This window comes from Penicillium maclennaniae (assembly GCF_028827695.1).
Source record: "Penicillium maclennaniae strain IBT 15551 chromosome Unknown utg000003l:1.0-5670915.0:1.0-5674809.0, whole genome shotgun sequence".
NCBI lineage: Eukaryota > Fungi > Ascomycota > Eurotiomycetes > Eurotiales > Aspergillaceae > Penicillium > Penicillium maclennaniae.
Window position 1 is genome coordinate 311,381 of NW_026623215.1, and position 16,569 is coordinate 327,949.

General features: G+C 48.9%; 7 protein-coding genes across 7 annotated transcripts; 4 read left to right on the forward strand and 3 right to left on the reverse strand.

Moving 5' to 3' along the window:
- Positions 1-1,370: 1,370 nt before the first annotated feature.
- N7477_002198 (MDR family MFS transporter) lies at positions 1,371-3,375 on the reverse strand (the record flags this gene model as incomplete). Its single annotated transcript, XM_056963861.1, has 5 exons — positions 1,371-1,823; positions 1,899-2,059; positions 2,121-2,624; positions 2,700-2,970; positions 3,034-3,375. 5 exons carry the CDS (start codon positions 3,373-3,375, stop codon positions 1,371-1,373), a joined length of 1,731 nt encoding a protein of 576 aa, XP_056823814.1.
- A 971-nt stretch (positions 3,376-4,346) lies between these two features.
- Positions 4,347-6,655, reverse strand: N7477_002199 (uncharacterized protein; the record flags this gene model as incomplete). Its single annotated transcript, XM_056963862.1, has 3 exons — positions 4,347-4,999; positions 5,069-6,453; positions 6,540-6,655. The coding sequence occupies 3 exons, from the start codon at positions 6,653-6,655 to the stop codon at positions 4,347-4,349; spliced, it is 2,154 nt and encodes a 717-aa protein (XP_056823815.1).
- Positions 6,656-7,304: 649 nt separating this feature from the next.
- N7477_002200 (RidA family protein) lies at positions 7,305-7,835 on the forward strand (the record flags this gene model as incomplete). The annotated part of the gene is made up of 2 exons (XM_056963863.1): positions 7,305-7,463; positions 7,521-7,835. The coding sequence occupies 2 exons, from the start codon at positions 7,305-7,307 to the stop codon at positions 7,833-7,835; spliced, it is 474 nt and encodes a 157-aa protein (XP_056823816.1).
- Positions 7,836-8,141: 306 nt separating this feature from the next.
- On the forward strand, positions 8,142-9,549 carry N7477_002201 (FAD-dependent oxidoreductase; the record flags this gene model as incomplete). Its single annotated transcript, XM_056963864.1, has 6 exons — positions 8,142-8,182; positions 8,246-8,383; positions 8,436-8,539; positions 8,622-8,719; positions 8,770-9,145; positions 9,200-9,549. The coding sequence occupies 6 exons, from the start codon at positions 8,142-8,144 to the stop codon at positions 9,547-9,549; spliced, it is 1,107 nt and encodes a 368-aa protein (XP_056823817.1).
- A 2,296-nt stretch (positions 9,550-11,845) lies between these two features.
- N7477_002202 (cysteine hydrolase family protein) lies at positions 11,846-12,463 on the reverse strand (the record flags this gene model as incomplete). The annotated part of the gene is made up of 1 exon (XM_056963865.1): positions 11,846-12,463. The coding sequence occupies one exon, from the start codon at positions 12,461-12,463 to the stop codon at positions 11,846-11,848; it is 618 nt and encodes a 205-aa protein (XP_056823818.1).
- A 722-nt stretch (positions 12,464-13,185) lies between these two features.
- N7477_002203 (uncharacterized protein) lies at positions 13,186-14,818 on the forward strand (the record flags this gene model as incomplete). Its single annotated transcript, XM_056963866.1, has 3 exons — positions 13,186-13,461; positions 13,509-14,306; positions 14,354-14,818. 3 exons carry the CDS (start codon positions 13,186-13,188, stop codon positions 14,816-14,818), a joined length of 1,539 nt encoding a protein of 512 aa, XP_056823819.1.
- Positions 14,819-15,796: 978 nt separating this feature from the next.
- On the forward strand, positions 15,797-16,269 carry N7477_002204 (DUF3759 domain-containing protein; the record flags this gene model as incomplete). Its single annotated transcript, XM_056963867.1, has 3 exons — positions 15,797-15,812; positions 15,884-16,030; positions 16,100-16,269. The coding sequence occupies 3 exons, from the start codon at positions 15,797-15,799 to the stop codon at positions 16,267-16,269; spliced, it is 333 nt and encodes a 110-aa protein (XP_056823820.1).
- Positions 16,270-16,569: the final 300 nt, after the last annotated feature.

A 16,569-nucleotide genomic window follows, 5' to 3' on the forward strand; every position in this document is an offset into this window, starting at 1 on the left:
GATATGGTATTTCCGATCTTGTTTCATCTTACCGCAGTGGAGCCCTTTGTCAATACTGCACGACCAAGTGGCTCCACAGAGCCCGCAGTCTGGACCCACTGTTCAGCTCGCAGGAACTACTGATCTCGACCCACGCATCACGTTTTCCGGCCTGGAATTCGCATTGGATCAGGAGAGCTTTTGAAAGAATGAGGTAAGTTGGCTACAATCGAGCTAACCACAAACAATAAATGGGGCCACAAATGTCTATACCGCTACATCCCGGATTTGTTCGCTTGTTTACGTTTCATCTTTGGGCCGATCGCCCTTTCTTTGGAATCGTCAGATGGCCGGCATGAGATCCACCCCGTATGCCAGAACAGTGTTGTTCTACATATTGTAGTGGAAGGACCAGTGACGTATAAGATGTGTGGCCTCAGGCATAAAGATGTCTGAGGCGTATGGTTTATCCTCGTCACAAAGTTGGAGATAGATTAAGCACGTACTCAATTCATTCCATTTCTCACATTCTACGCCTCGAGATACTGGAGTAAAGGTCATCTTTATTGCATTATTTCGGAAGTTTCATATCCTGCCTACCGTACGTGGGTGTGTGCGTTTTTGTCTTCATGTTGGTGTTGCCCTGTCTGCACTGCCACACTGCCATTGAGCTGTCCCTATCTCAGAATATACGTTAGTTGCATGTACATCCTACCAGAACTGTGTACAGAGCACTTCAACAAAACCACAGCTCTTCATGGAACCGATTAGGTAATTATTTCTTGTTTTGACACAGTCCTGGTGTCATATGAATACATTTCACAATGAATATGTGACGATCGTCTACTTAGAGCAAATCAGAGGAGCGCCTCTACGGCAGTCTGGTAAGATTTCTTGAATACGAATACCTTTTTATGCCGTGAGCTAGTCGGCTTAATTCCCAATGGAGTCGCCCCATTCTTATGCATAGCATGTAAATACAACAATAATACTGGTAGCAAAACCACTCAGAGATGCTGAGATTATAAGAAGCTTGTATGTCCTTTTTCTCAACCTGTATTTAACCCTGAATTGAGCCCTGTTTGGCACAAAAGGCAATTCAGGAAATGGGGAAGGCCCATTCAAGTTTCTCCAGACATGACAACAACCTGGGAAAAATAAGTAGAGACTGGCAAAAGAGAATTCGTCTAATTACACTTGCATAAATTGGATTCCTCTAGGCAATAGTCTCGCACCCTCTTCCATTGGAAATATCCTCCAAATATAGGAGTACATGGTTCGTCGAACACAAGAACACAAAAACATCACTGAACACCCAACAATTAGCCGATATCTCAAGAAACCTGTTCGACTCAATTACAAGTGACTGCAACCATTGATTATTTCCCAAATTACTCAATGTTCCCCGTTTTGGCGATGGAGTCTATGTCCTTCTTGTTCTCCGGCACAACCAGAACAGAATTTGCCTGAATGGTCTGCAACTGCTTCACTTTCCGAATGTCAACCCATCCTAGGCCCCAGCCAAACGCAAATGTGGCTACACTGACCCCGATACCGAGATACATGACGTGACTAATTGCGTTGGTATAGCACTTGAGTGCGGCTGTGAGCGCATCACCAGAGACAAGACTTCGTATTGAAGTGAGTCCAGTGGTAAGGATGATGTCTGGTTGGACGCCAATTTCGTGGATGTGCTTCTGAAGCTCCTCACGCAAGCCGTTGGTGAAGATGGAATTGGCAGCAATTAGGAAGACGGCGCCGCCCATGTTCTGACAGAAGATGATGATAGCCATTGCAATAGGTATCTGTGGAGGGGGCACAAGGTTTTGAATAGCTACATAGGGCTTTGAGCAAAAGGCAGGTTAGCGAATTGTTATGGAATGTGGAGTATGAAATAGGATACTAAAAAGAAAGCTTACTGCTGAGGTCATAGCCCCACTACCAACACCATAGAGGATTTGATAACCAATCCATTTTGAGGAGGAAGTCGTGGGCTTGATCGTAGACATGACACCATAGCCAATGGCGGCTAGGGCGCTTCCTCCTAGGTTCCAGGGCAGATAATAACCGAAGATCTCGGCTGTGAAACGTTAGACTATTATTATTTGGAAATTTGGAGAGATGAAAGGGTGAACACGAACTCATCATTCCGGAGAGCATGGTGAAGAAGACCAAGCCTAAAGTCGTTGGTAGCAAATGTACACCGCTCATGATAGGTCTATTGTCGAGCACGGTTTGGAAGTAAATGGCGAGGTAGTATTCGGCCACCAAAATGGCACAAAGAAGGAAAAATAAGTTACCCGCAGCAGACCACACAATCCGCTTTTTGATCATTGCAAAAGGTACCATGGCGTCATCTCCCTGGTGGTGCTCCCAGGCAAGGAAGAGAACAAAGGTGACGGCGGCGCCGACCAGAAGGCCGATCACAACGGAACTATTCCATGAGTACACAGTCCCGCCGTATTGTAGTGCAAGCAAGAACATGACGGCAGCCGGGCTAATAAGCAAAAAGCCCGGAAGATCTAGAGACTTGATCGCGGTGCCGAGGACTTGTCTGGGCGGCAACTTATTGGTCGGCTCAGGAATCGTGAAGAAGAACAGCAGAATGGCCAGGACACCACCAATAGGAAGGTTGATGTAAAAGCCTGTGAAGAGATAACAAGAATAGGGTAAGCTGAAGATCAAAGAAATTCGATGAAGAGGACGGTCGAGTCACTTACACCAACGCCACGAGATATTTTGAGTGAATGCACCGCCAATGATGGGACCCAAGGCGATACCGAGTTGGCCGATGCCTAGATTGATCCCCAGGAACTGAACTTGCTTCCTAACCGGTAGCACGGCCGAGATGATAGTCAAAGCGCCGTTCCCAATACCTGACGAGCCAGCGCCGGCAATTGCTCTGCCGACAATGAACATAGGCGACGAGACGGCGGATCCACAGATGACAGATCCGAGCTCGAAGATGAAGAAAAAGAGAAGGAAGGACCACTTTTGCAAAGTTTCAGTACTTTCAATCTTCCTCACTTTGTAGAAAACCATATATTGACTTACCTTGATGTTAAAATGGCTGTAGATTTTACCAGTGAGCGGCTGAAGAGCAGAGTTGCTGAGCTGGTACGCACCACCATACCAGCCGACGTCGACCAGAGAATTAAACCGCTGGGTGATGGCTGGGGTTGCGGTAGACACGACACACATATCGAGGAACACCAGGAAGTAGGCGATTGTAACAGGACCTAGTATCGACCATAACGCTAGGCCAGTGGGAAACTTGCTTTCATCATCTGCGGTCCTATTCTTGGACACGATGTCGTCGGAAGCATCCTTCTCAATGTCAGCAGTCTCCTCTGACAGTACCATGCTTTTATCAGTTGCTCTCTTGGAGTCAGCCATGGTTATGGACGTGGTCGCGGTTATACTGGAACGGACTCTTGCCCTTCTCGTCCTGGCACCAATGACTATGCCGGTAGTTGTCGAAATGAAACAAGATGAGTTTGAAATGCAGCATTTGGTCATGAATAATATAAATGTACGACTTGATAATTCCTTAAGGTAGGACCGGAACCGGACTCTTACGACTGCGTGAGTGATGGCCTTTGTTTAGGGTTAGGTTACTACACGTCGGAACCGGAATCTGAAATCCGGTCCACAGTCCGGCCCCGTCGGGTCGACGGACTAGGGGTATGTCCGCTCTGCCGAACTAGCATGCTCTGGCCATAGCACTTGATTGGAGCCATTTCCCCTAACAGATCTGGCCTTTTACATGTGATTGTATGTAAGTCAGCAGTATGATAAGAGTAAGTTTATAATATCGCACCATGGCAGGCCAGAAACATGGCATACTGGTCACGTCTGAGGATTGTATTCATCCAAGTTATTAGAACCGCTGAAATGACAATGTAATGACAACGTTCGTTTTTCATTCTCTGCACGCTATCGAACACTACATAGAGTAACGCCAAGTAGAGAGAGGGGCCTTAATTTAGCTCCGCTGTGTCAACGCGACTTGAAGTCTCATCGATAAACTTCTCGATGGGATGATTGAGTCAATACCAATTCTAGAGATGATAATTTGAGTGAACACTATCAGAGGAAAAGGGGAGTAGAATATACAATTGTTGCTAGATACCCCATGACTCTGTGAGCAGCGGACTTGAATAGTCAAGAAACAGAGGTTCCTGTGTCTTGTAGATTTGCTATGAGCTGTCAACAAAGCATCAAGACCAGTAGCGAGACTGGATAGTATGCCTTTGCAAAGCCTGGGTGCTTGGCACGGAAGCCAGGGAAGCGCGGTGTTGTCTACTGCAGCTAGACAGTAGTGATTTGTGACAAGTTTATGTTTTAGCACAGAGAATTTCAAGCATCTAGAGGCCAGATAACGACTGGTCTTCATCGTCAAGAAAGAATTGGTCCAGCCATAATGTGGGACTCATCAGATATTCTGCCTGTTGGCTATGCGGCAACGCATAGGAACTCATTTCGGTAGTCGCGACTGAAGCCTTATCTGCATCCGCTGGGCCCTTTGCGCTAGCAACCGCTTCTTTTGTGCTCTGTGCCTCTTCCTGTTCAGTCAACAGTCCTCTACCGTGATATGCCGACTGAAACGTGCGTAGGCCACGTGCCAGCTGGGTGAACACACCGTCGGCTGATCCCGGTTGCTGGCCAGCTTCAGCAGCAGCGAGCTCTAGCTTGTCCGCCGTACAGGAAAGCAAAACGGGCAAATCGACGAGCTTGCTTACGGTGACTGGATCCCAGCCAGGCTCTTGGACCGTGCTAAGTTGCTGCAGGGTGGCCACACACCTGGCCAGCTGGGCCCACTGGATGAACGAAACGCCAACTAGCCCCGACGGTGAGAGAGTAAGAAAGGTTGATACACATGACTTGATCGCCAGCGCCGCCTGCCAAAAGCAGGAGACGCGCGTAGGCCCGCACGTCGGCGGTGGCGAGCAGACAGAGTCCTGAATGTGAATAGTCTCGATGATACACATTTCCGTGTAGTATGTCTGGGCGAGGAGTGCTGTTTCTCAATTAGCAATCACTGGCTTGTCCATATTCAAATGGAACATAGGCTGAGCCGGACACCTACCAAAGTGCCGCTGGAAAGCCGGAGGAATAGACGCTCTAAGGTCTTGCAGCTGCCCCATCAGCGCCTTGATGTACAAGAGAGCTTGGGGTGAAAGGGTTTCTGGTGGGGGCTGGTCAGGGAGTTGGGCTCGCTCCCGGACCTGGGCAGCCTTCATGGCAAGCAGCTGCAGGCGGACTTGAATTGCCAGGGACGCATCAGACGGACACTCCGCACCCGTGCTATCGGTGTTCGCTACAATGGCCGCAAGGCTCTTGTCCATCTGAGGTATCCACCTAGGCGCATCAATTTGTGAGAAATGGGCCGAAACAGCTGACCCAAGCACAAAGTAGCCTAAAATGGCTCGCTGGCGCTCGAGGTACAAGTGTGTGTTAGTCACTTCAACAGCTTTTGGCATAGCCGTAGTTGCCGTCGCGCTGCCGTACATATCTTCAGAGCCGTTTTTTGGTTCAAGTTGGCTTATTATGCGCGTTGTCACTGGTACCGCCTGGCTCTGAACATGCAACTCCCCAACCAACGATATAGCAACAGCCATGAGTCGAGACAGACTGCGACGGCTGAGTAAGTGCTCCCAGCCCCAGGCAACGTAAACAAGGAGACCTAGTAACAGATCGACAGTTCGCTGTGGCGACTCCTGCCTGTCCGGCTGCAGCGACCGTTGAAGGAATACCGTCTCGCAGAGCACACGCTTCAGTTCGAGGGAACTTGCCCTCTTGTCCTCATCTGATGCCGACGTCACGCACAAGATGGCGCGGAACAAGAATGGCCGATCTAGCCGCAGCTGTTCAGCTGTGAGGTGGGTAGGCAAATACACAAAAGGGAAGTGATGCAGCATACGCAAGCGGAACGTGTCAAGAGAGGTCGATGCAGATGACGAAGATATAGGTGACATCAACGCACCAGACGCGGTCGAGGACGGGGGAGTAGTGAGAAAAATCTCGTCGGCTCCAAGCCCGTTCGTATTGTTCCCTCCCAACCAAGACGCAGAGGCACTGACGGTGTCGGCATCGGTATCATCGTGGTCTTCATCAATAGAAGTGGCACGCGATTTCTCCGTAGTGCTGCTCCTTTCGGTCCTTTCCACGACCACATCCTGGCTTTGGGAGATGAGACAAGGTGGCTGTTGAGTTTTTCGCTGCGCTTGTTGGTGTAGATGGTGACTTTGTTGCGCTGGTGACAGTTGCTGCTGCTGCGACCATACATTCGCTCTGTCGTCATCGACGTTGCCCATGATCTCCATATTGACGCTGCCTGCCTGGAGCAGCGAGACTAGCTGACCGAGTGTGCCCTCAAGCTTTGCGATTCGGGCCTCCGACGGGCTTTGCTTTTTATCGCCGCGACGACGTACCGCATCGGTGGAATGGCATGGGCGCTTTAGACGGTGGCATCTACACATCGTACTCGTTCGCATCAACGAGTGGCCCCGAGGCTAATGTATGCCAGCAGAATCCACTGGAAAACAGTCCAAACTGACCTTTCACATCCATTGCCGTCGGGGCGAGGGATACACTTGCACTTGGTCTTGAAGCAGCTTAGACACGCTTGGCCATAGGGCGCCGAGCGGCCAGCCGACCTCTCCGTCGCAGGCATTTCCTCGGTCGGACTCAATTGAGAGTGAGGTCAATCTACACGGAGAAGTTGGCGGCAAGAAGTCAAGTTCCTCAAGAGAATGAGGTTGCAGAGGAGGAAGAGTGCATGCGATTAAAAGGGAAGATGCAATGCCACAGTCCCCTGTTATTCCCCACTTTGGTTCTCCACCTATTGCATGATCTTCCATATGATAGAAGATCTTGTCGGAACAAGAAGTTTTTACCCAATCAGTAGCATTGTGAAATCTGCTATTCTACAAATACTAGAATGCTAAATTGTGAAGGCGGAAAATGTGATACAAATAATCCAATTATGAAAGAGGGAAGCTTTTCCGCCCACTGATGTTGAATTATCGCGCAAGATGCCACCTCGAGATCGTAAAACATCTAAAATCCTGCTCAGGTAGAATGGATCAATTAGAATAGCTAAACTGTCCGATCTATAGCATACGTATTACACTTCGAATGTCCAAGTAGACGCATCGTGAAGCTATCATTTACGCGACCCCATTATCGCTGTGCCGAGTTTCGCCCCCTCTTTCTTTGATCCCCGGTGAGACCATGTGTTGCTAGCCACCCTTATCAGTGCGGTATCGCACCGGCTTACGCTTCTCTTCTGCACCTGCAACGCCAGTTTGAAGATTCTCCCAATGTCTCCCGCCAAAGCTGTCGTCACCGATAAGGCACCGAAGCCGCTGCCACAATTTTCCTCGGCAGTCACATACAATGGCATGATCTACTGTTCCGGCAGCCTTGGACTTGACCCAAAGACACTCGCATTGGCGGAGGGCGGAGTCAAGGAACAGACAGTGAGTTTTCCGGTCGACATCAGAGCGCACAGAATTAATTTTCTAACATTGACATAGCGCCAATCCTTGAGGAATCTCGCCGCTATCTTGGAAGAGGCCGGAAGTAGTCTACAGAATGTGGTCAAAGCGAACATCTTCCTGACCACCATGGACAACTTCAAAGTCATGAACGAGGCGTGGGATGAGTTTTTCCCTGCAGACCTCGACCCCAAACCGGTTGGTTCCAGCCCTGACCTCCCATTTGATAATGAAGAAGTAGAGGTGCTGATTGTTTTCCAGGCTCGTACTTGCGTTGCTGCTCACCAATTGCCGCTCGGCGGAGATGTTGAGATTGAATGTACCGCGTTTCTAGACAGTGTTGCGAAACTCTAGGCTCACCAGAAATCGAGGAATAGAATTTAAATTCCATTGTCTGGATAGACAGACTCAATTACCACGGAGTGTAGAGTGAATGTGTTCCCCGCACCGCACTGAGTCGGTTATGTGAGGGGTCCACTGATAAGTGAGAGATTAGAACCACCCGGGCAAGCTTGGCACACCGACTCACTCATTCCCCCAACTTTGGAACCAGTTTCGCAAGATCAACAGGACTGACCTTACTAGTCAATCCTCTATCCTGCAAATCTCAATCTGAAATTATTCCTAGTCACACATGAGCCGCACGGCTCCCCGCCAAAGATGCAATCCTCAGGTCAGCCGAGGGCGATAACTGTCATTGGGTAGCTATCATCTTACGCCTTAATGTTCTCCCTTTCTCGAGGAAAGCTAATGCGCAGCAACAGAGCGGGTGTAATTGGCCTCACGACTGCGCTACTTCTGAGCAAAGATGCGAAGAATAAAGTCTTGGTCATCGCCGAATTCATGCCCGGCGACTACGACATTGGATATGCATCACCCTGGGCTGGGGCAAATTTCTTCCCGTAGGTCTGTCATGATTGATAACAAAGCATCACCAATTAACGGCTCCTCCAGCATGGCCGAAAAAGGAACACTGCAAGCGCAGCTTGAACATAGCACCTGGAAAGTCTTGAAACATCTGGCCACGTCTGTGCCTGAGGCCTGTGTCCACTTTCAAGGTCCTCAGACCCCCAATACTTTCCTTCTTGATCTGAAACACTAGAATGGACCCCCAAAAGAAACATACTGATCGGCCATTAGAAGCTGTCGTTTATACTCGGGAGGAAGATGTGGGCTTGGCTGGGCCCTTGTTTGTCGGACCAGGAGAAGAACCGTGGTGGAAAGACGTGGTTGACGATGTGAGTGGCATTATGGTATTGCCGACTTGCAATTTAACAAATATTGGTAGTGTCATCGTGTTCCCTCGAACGAACTTCCTGCGGGAATCGCTGCAGGGACCAAATTTAAGACGGTCTGCATCAACCCACCGCTCTACTTGTCCTACCTGGTCTCGGAGTGTCGTCGCCTTGGCGTCGTATTCAAGCGCCAAAAGATGAGTAGTATTACAGAGGCCCAAGAAGCTCAGCATCCAAGCGGAAGAGCCACCGATATCGTCGTCAATGCGACAGGTTTGGGCTCAAAGACTCTGAAGGGCGTCGAAGATTCCTCTCTTTTTCCAGTCAGAGGCCAGACTGTACTCGTGGAAAACGACCCCGGCTACATGATGGCTGTTACTGCCGGAAGAGATGACCGGAAATTAGGTTATTGTATGACACGGGCTGCCGGTATGTGTCAAATCAGTCAGGGATCCAAATCTCATTAGCTAACACTGAAGCCAGGTGGTGGAACTATTCTAGGGGGTAGCTTTCAAAAGAACAATTCTGAATCTTCACTGGACTTCAACCTTGCGATTCAGTTTATGAAGAACGTTATTGACCTCTGTCCATCGATCGTGAAGCCAGGTCAAGGGGTTGAAGGTCTGAAAATTATACGCCATGGCGTGGGTCTAAGACCAATGCGGCAGGATGGTCCTAGAATTGAATTTGATGACAAATGCATGGGTGTCATTCACTGTTATGGTCATGGCAGCTATGGATATCAGACCAGTTGGGCAAGTGCAGAAATGGTGGTGAAGTTAATTAGTGAGAGTGAGATGGCCCGACAATCGGGCTTAAAAAGCGTGCTGTGATAGTCAAACCTTGAGACGGGAAATTTGATTCTCATCTTCATGTGCGTAATTATGTTTTGCGTACTCAACCTCTCATAGATTATAATGCATGTTTCACGGACCCGCACGGTGTGTGAAGCTATTAAAGAAATTTGATCCCCTCGCAAGGTTGGTGCATTAATCCCCTAATTTTACATCTGGTCCGAGATTTAATCTACCTGAAAAGTCAAGTAGCTTTTGTAGGCTGTGTAGTACATCAAATGGGAGCCTTCGTCTCTGCCCAGCGGACCAGCTGTAATGCAGCATAACGTCCTCGGTGGAATAATTAGGTACAATTTGGGAAATATTCATGCAAGAGATTTAGAATAATTTGACTCTTCCATAGATACAGTATTGAGCAAAGCTTTCTTCTGCTTCATGGGTACCAGAAGGTGAAGGCTAGTGCGACAGCATCTGGCCATTAAACCACGCTCAGCAGCCTCTTAGACTTCATTCAGCAATGGATGCTGAAGTTGACCAGATGCTTTGACAACAATTTTGCTACTTTCAAGCATCAATGCTTTACTGTTGCCTCTAATTTCCTGTCCCAAGAAGGCACCATGAGTATCTTCAAAATCAATGTCTTTGATGGCTTTCCAAATTTCGTGTACGTCATCTGGTGGAAGAGGAATCTGTAATCGCAATGAGATAGCCGCAGAACACCACAAGAGGCTCAAAACTCACAAGGTTGGGGTACGACCACATGAACGAAAAAGACGATGTGCCTGGAAGGCGATCGACGTGGTAAAGTCCACTCGGCACAATCATAATGGTGTCGGCAATGAAGAGCTTTTTGGTTGATTTCCACCACAGCACAGAACTTCCCGGGAAATGTCCTCCCGTCTTAATGGCCATTATATCCGATTCATTTTGAGCTCCACGGGGGCTAGAAGAAGATGGAAGGGAGAGTTTTTGTCCGCTCCAAAGCTTCAACCTTTTGCCATCGCCTCTATTTCCAAGCCACTGTTCATCTTCCGCGGATACAAATAGATCACAATCAAATACCTCGGCCCATTGAATGCTGGTGGAAAAGTAATGAGGATGCGAAATCACAATAGCGCTGATTCCGCCCAGGGATTTCACATGCCTGACTGTTTCCTCGTCGAGATAGGTGATGCAGTCCCATAGAACATTACCCGAAGCCGGATCACCAAGACAAAGGAATGCCCTTTGTCCGATACTCAGCTTTGGAACAGTATGTATGGTGATCAAGTTGGTATTGTATGGGTCAGTGGTGAAAACGTTGCAATAATTTTCCTTTGCTGACTGCAAGCCTCTGAGAGATGTCCAGGATTGACTGACTTCCAAGTTAGCTTTGAGTCTTTGCGCTGGAACAGATGGGATGATCACCCAGTTGGAGGCACATATTGACGTGGATCATCACAGATTTTGCACGAAGTTAACCCCGCACTAACGTCGTACTGAACACCACAAGTGAAGCAAATCAAAAGGTCTATGGTTGAGAATGACATTACTGCCGAGTGATCATAGAAGACAAAGCTTAGAGAATCAACACCTAATGAGTAGACAATGATGGCTACTGCTCTGGGATCGAGTGCTTTCCCCACTTCCCAAAGGGCTACATGTAGGCCACGATGACGTTATCAGCACTACCCGAAAACGATAAATAGCGGGTGCAGGGGTGATGAGCTTAAAAAAAAACATCGAGTCCGCCATTTTGAATAGCGCACTATTCTCTGATCCATGCGATGAGGACTCAGGATGTCCAAAGCGACAAGCGAATTTTCGTGGCGCTTCAGATCGGATCCCAGATGTTAATAATTGCAGTTCTATGCACCCCATCTGGGACGTATACGCCCTCTTCACGATGCTGAACGCAGGTCCTCTTTAATTGAAGTGACCGGCTTAACTTCCAGTGCTTTTTCTTGGTTGAAAGACCTAGATACGGGTAAGCTTTCCTAGCATATGTAGGTTAGTGAGAAGTTCGTAAGTGTCAGGACATCTAAGAAACTCACCTGTCACCCTATTGAACCTTGTAAATTCCAAAAAGAGCTCCTGACCTTCCAAATCCCGTGCCTTTGTAAGAAGACTCCAAAAATTCCGAAAGATCCAACTGTTGTGGAAGGTTCTTCGCTGGACATGGTTGAAGCCTTGGAGTTGATGATACGAATTGTAAATTTGCATTTTGGTTTGTGGATTCATTGATTGGAATCAATTTTGTGACAAGTGGTAAAACTAATCTGGAACAGCGATACCAATGTTTTGGGCAGCCATAATGAATCCGTTTGACCGGAAATAATTGCCTCTCTCGGACTCTTCAGATACCACTAATCACCTTCTCATACCCCTTCTGAATATCGATGGCGCTTGATACATATCCTCGGTTGTTCAAAACCTTCTCGAGCATCACTCTGTGCAACTCATCATCGGGATCGGCACAGGCATCAGAAATGGTAGTCACAACGTATTCCTCGTCACATGCGGGAAGTGCAGTTCGCGTGACACATCCAGAAGTGCTCAAACCAGCAAGCAGCAATGACTTGATGTTATTCATCTTCAGGTAGTCTTCGAGGCCTGGCGACTTGAGAGCTGAGACGTGACCGAGTCGACGGAGAAAAGTGACCTCGTCATCTGCGTCTTCAAGAAGCTCAGAACATTCAGCGGCACCATGTTCTCTCACTGCCTCGGCGATAGCGGCGAATCTTTCTGAGCCCTTACAGGTTTCGAAGGGCGAGGCGCTGAAATCGACCAAGGCATGGACGACCTTGATGCCCTTGGATTTGGCCCAAGTCTTCATCTCGGCGGCGACTTTGACGGCCGCGGGGCCTCTTTCAGGCAGGCGGGAGACAAACATAGAGTGAAAGTCGAGTAGAAGCAAAGCTGTTTGAGATGGGCCCCAATGGCCGGGGCAAGATTTGTCCGCAACGTTCCACATGGTTTCAGTGTTGACGACTCGCAGTTTGGGTAGACAGGTCTAAGAGGTCGTGGTTCTTGTGATGAAAATGAAGACCGACGAGTTTGGGTGTAGAAAAAGAGAAACGGAAGCATCTACACGGCCTGTTGCGAACACTTATATATGAGTGATCCATCAACCGAATTAATTTCGGGATCATGGGCTCAGACCGATCTCCATCCGTGGGCCGAGTAACGATGTTTGCCGGTACCGGGATGAAGCTTTTGTCACGAATCTTTTGAGATATAGACCACGGAGAGATGTTCTATTCAAATGCTTTGTCTGGATAGTATATTCAGACTTTAAGGTTATTGTCACGGGAGGTGAATAGAGGGGCAATAAAGAGAAGGTGGAGGCGGTTGATGTAGCCCGTTTACACAAAGTGCCCTACTGGAGGGGCAACATTCGACAAGATCCCTGTCGCGATACCGCAGACACGATCCAAAGGATGTTACTCGTTGGATATAGTGCCTGAAAGAAAAGCTCCTAGTCTGTTTGAAGGCTTTCAGAACCATGAACTCTATCAATATCAGAACTGCTCTGTGCTTGAACCGGAAACTACGACTGGTTTGAATGCCGGTACCGGGATTCCAACAACGGCACCGGCCCAAGGCCGACTACTTTAAAGATTGGAACATACAACCTTGTAGCTTCTCTCACTCAACTTTCGAAAGGGCCATCATCCTTGATCTACTACTTACGATATGACAACAGCCATTATGAGCAGCGAGGAAGTCAAAGCTGTTCATAGTGGCGATGCCACCCCTCCAGTCGAGGCGGTTGATCCCAACAAGGATACCGGACAGCGCGATTTCTCTGTTTTCACTGTCAGCCAAAAGCGCTGGATCGTCGCAGCTGGATCTCTTGCGGCATTTTTCTCCCCATTATCCTCTAGTATCTATTTTCCTGCTCTGGACACAGTCGCCAAGGCCTTAGGCGTGACCGTCACGAAAGTCAACCTCACGGTGACCACGTATCTGGTGAGCAGGACAGCATCACCTGCTGAGGATTGTGGCTAACAACCGAGGATCGCGCATCAGATTCTGCAGGAATTGCTCCGATGTTGATTGCAGGGTTCTCCGACACTGCAGGTAGGAGACCTGCATACATCATCTGTTTCACCATTTATGTCGCTGCCAACCTTGGTCTGGGTCTTCAGAACAGTTATGCCGCTCTCCTCGTGTTGAGATGTATCCAAAGTGCCGGGAGCAGTGGAACGGTGGCTCTGGCAAACGGACTGGTGGGAGACTTGGTCACATCCGCCGAACGAGGCTCCTATATCGCCTTTGCTTCCCTGGGAGGCATGTTGGGTCCTTCACTTTCACCCATCATTGGCGGTTTGATCAGCCAGTACCTTGACTGGCACTGGCTGTTCTGGTTCTTGTTGATTTTGTCCGGTGTCTATGCGACGCTCCTCTTTCTCTTTCTGCCCGAGACTTGTCGGAAAGTTGTCGGAGACGGGTCGATTCCACCACCACCAATGAATGCTTCGGTAACCGACTGTATCCGCCATCGGAAACGTAAGAGAAGGGGCGCCGCTGTGACCGAAGAAGAAATTAATGAAGCGAGAAAGACTTACGCCTTTCGTTTCCCCTCGCCCCTGCCAACGCTGAAAGTCGTAACGGACTTGGAGACTGGGGCAATCTTGCTTGTGACGGGATTAATGTATGCTGGCTTTTATGCCGTCATGACTGGAGCTACCGCATCATTCCATAATGTGTATCATTTTAACAACATCCAAACCGCACTGATGTATCTACCTCTCGGCTGGGGGGGATCGCTTCGGCTCTCACGACGGGACGTCTGGTGGACTGGAATTATCGCCGTCACGCTAAACGGGCCGGAATTCCAGTGGAGAGACGCAAGGCCCAGGACTTGAGCCACTTCAATATCGAGAGAGCCAGACTCGAGATCGGGTTGCCGTCCTATTATCTCAGCACGATTTGCATCATTGCTTATGGCTGGGTCATGGGTCGCAAAGTCAATTTGGCTGCCCCGGTGATCCTTTTATTTATCAGTGGATGGTCTCTCAATGCAACCTCGCAAGTCCTGAATGCTCTGATGGTGGATATTTGGCCTGGACAATCCGCTGCAGCAACTGCAGCAAATAACTTGATGCGCTGCGAGCTGGGTGCTGCCGCGTCCGCCGTGATCAACCCAATGCAAGAAGCGATGGGCTGGGGGTTGGCATACACCACCCTTTCATTGATTTCAATTGCTGCTTCGCCGATCCTGTGGCTGATGGCACACAAAGGAATGAAATGGCGACAGAGACGGACAGAGAAAGAAAAGGAGCGGGAGCGGGCAAAGGATGAAAGCAAAGTTGAAGTCAAATGAGCTTCGCTTTCATGGGCCGGATGTCAGACGATCTTTCTAGTGAGATCTTAGCTTTTCAGCGATGTTTTAAAACCATCAATCTGATCGTTGTCTCCACAGAAAGCCAATGTGTGTTTATTGCTCAACAGAAGTTGCGGTCAAGGAATTGATACCCACATTAGCTAGAGTATAGTTAACTCTTCTTTTAAATGCTTCAGACCCTATTCATCGTTCATTGATGCCTTGAGCTCAATGTTTGGTTTTCCGCAACGTCATGAACCCCAAAACGCTCTCCAAAGAATGGCTCCTCACATTGAAGCGAAGGTGGGACATAATATGATCATTCTGCCAATTGCACGTAGTGAACTAACGTAGGACCAAGCTGGAACACCCTATGCGGTGTCGGTGCATAGGCGTAGATCAGCGCATATATTTCCCCTGACCCGGAGAATCGCAAGGAAGCGGTGTACAGACCGGGGTGGGGGGAGCTGAACTTACCCCTCACTTGTGTCATCGCCCCCACTTGGTCTGTTTGAGCATGGCTAGGCAGTGTGCGAGTCTCTTGCGTCCTGGTGGTAGGATGTACATCGCCAAGCTCTCCCTGGTGAGCTTGGTACTCGCTGGCGGAGCTCAAGGTCCATGAATAGCATACTATGATGCTCTCTACCTCTGTATTCATTTCTCAGCACACCTGAAATACAGAATTGGATCAATTGGGTACCCTCTCTGTGGCAAAAGGAGAAATAAATCTCCTGAGAGCCAATCGTCTGACTGCCCCGCCACCACTTGTATCACAGCTACGTGGTGGACCATCGAAACGCCGACAGCTCCATGCCTAGCTAGGTAATGAGCGGGCAATAGACCAACACAAGCCACGTAGTCAGGTCTTTGTCTGTTTCACTTGCGGGTATCTATATTAACCCCCTCTTCCTGCGCCTTTCCTCTTCCTCTTCGTAACTTCATCAGTATTCATCGACTTAATCACAATCATCTATCACAATGGGTTGGTTCAGTGGTTAGTGGCTCCCTTTTGTGTCACGTTGGTGATCCGTTGTCATTGTCTCTTACTGACGCTCTATTAAACAGACGATTCGGACCAGAGACGCGCCTACGAACAGTACAACAATGGCGGTATCTCTCAGGAGCACGATGCCTCTGTCTCCCACGAGCTGATTGCTGGTGCTGCTTCCTACGAGGCCGCCAAGGCTTACGAGCACCACTGCGAGAGGAATGGTAAGAAATTAGACGTCTTCCCCGTATCGAAGATATCTATGAAGCTTACACGGTCGATTTGAATACTAGGCCAGCCTGAGAGCCACGAGAAGGCTAAAGAGATTATGGCTGGCTTTGCCGGCGCTTTCATCGACCGCGAGGTCGAGACCAAGGGTCTGGACTTCATCGACCGTGAGGAGGCCAAGCGTGCCTCTCGCCGGCACATCGATGACGTCTCGGCTGACCAGCTGGGCTACTAAGCCGTTGCAGTTGGACGAACGGGTTCCCTGTGTGTTGGCATTCACTTAGCAACAAATATATGACATACATGAAATGAAGGAATTTGGGCCTCTCTACTAGAAGGTGGTAATCGAGTCCAAGGCAGAACAAAGCCATCACTTTACGTTCTGAGACTAGAAAAGTGCCAAAACGTGGTAGTCTCTTTCCTTTCTGCTTTCACCATTTAGGTCCGCTAAGCATTAAATAAGGTGGCATGCTCCGACAGCGGTGCCCCACTTCAACCTGCCGAGCGCTACAAGCTGCAGCTCAGCTGATAATGA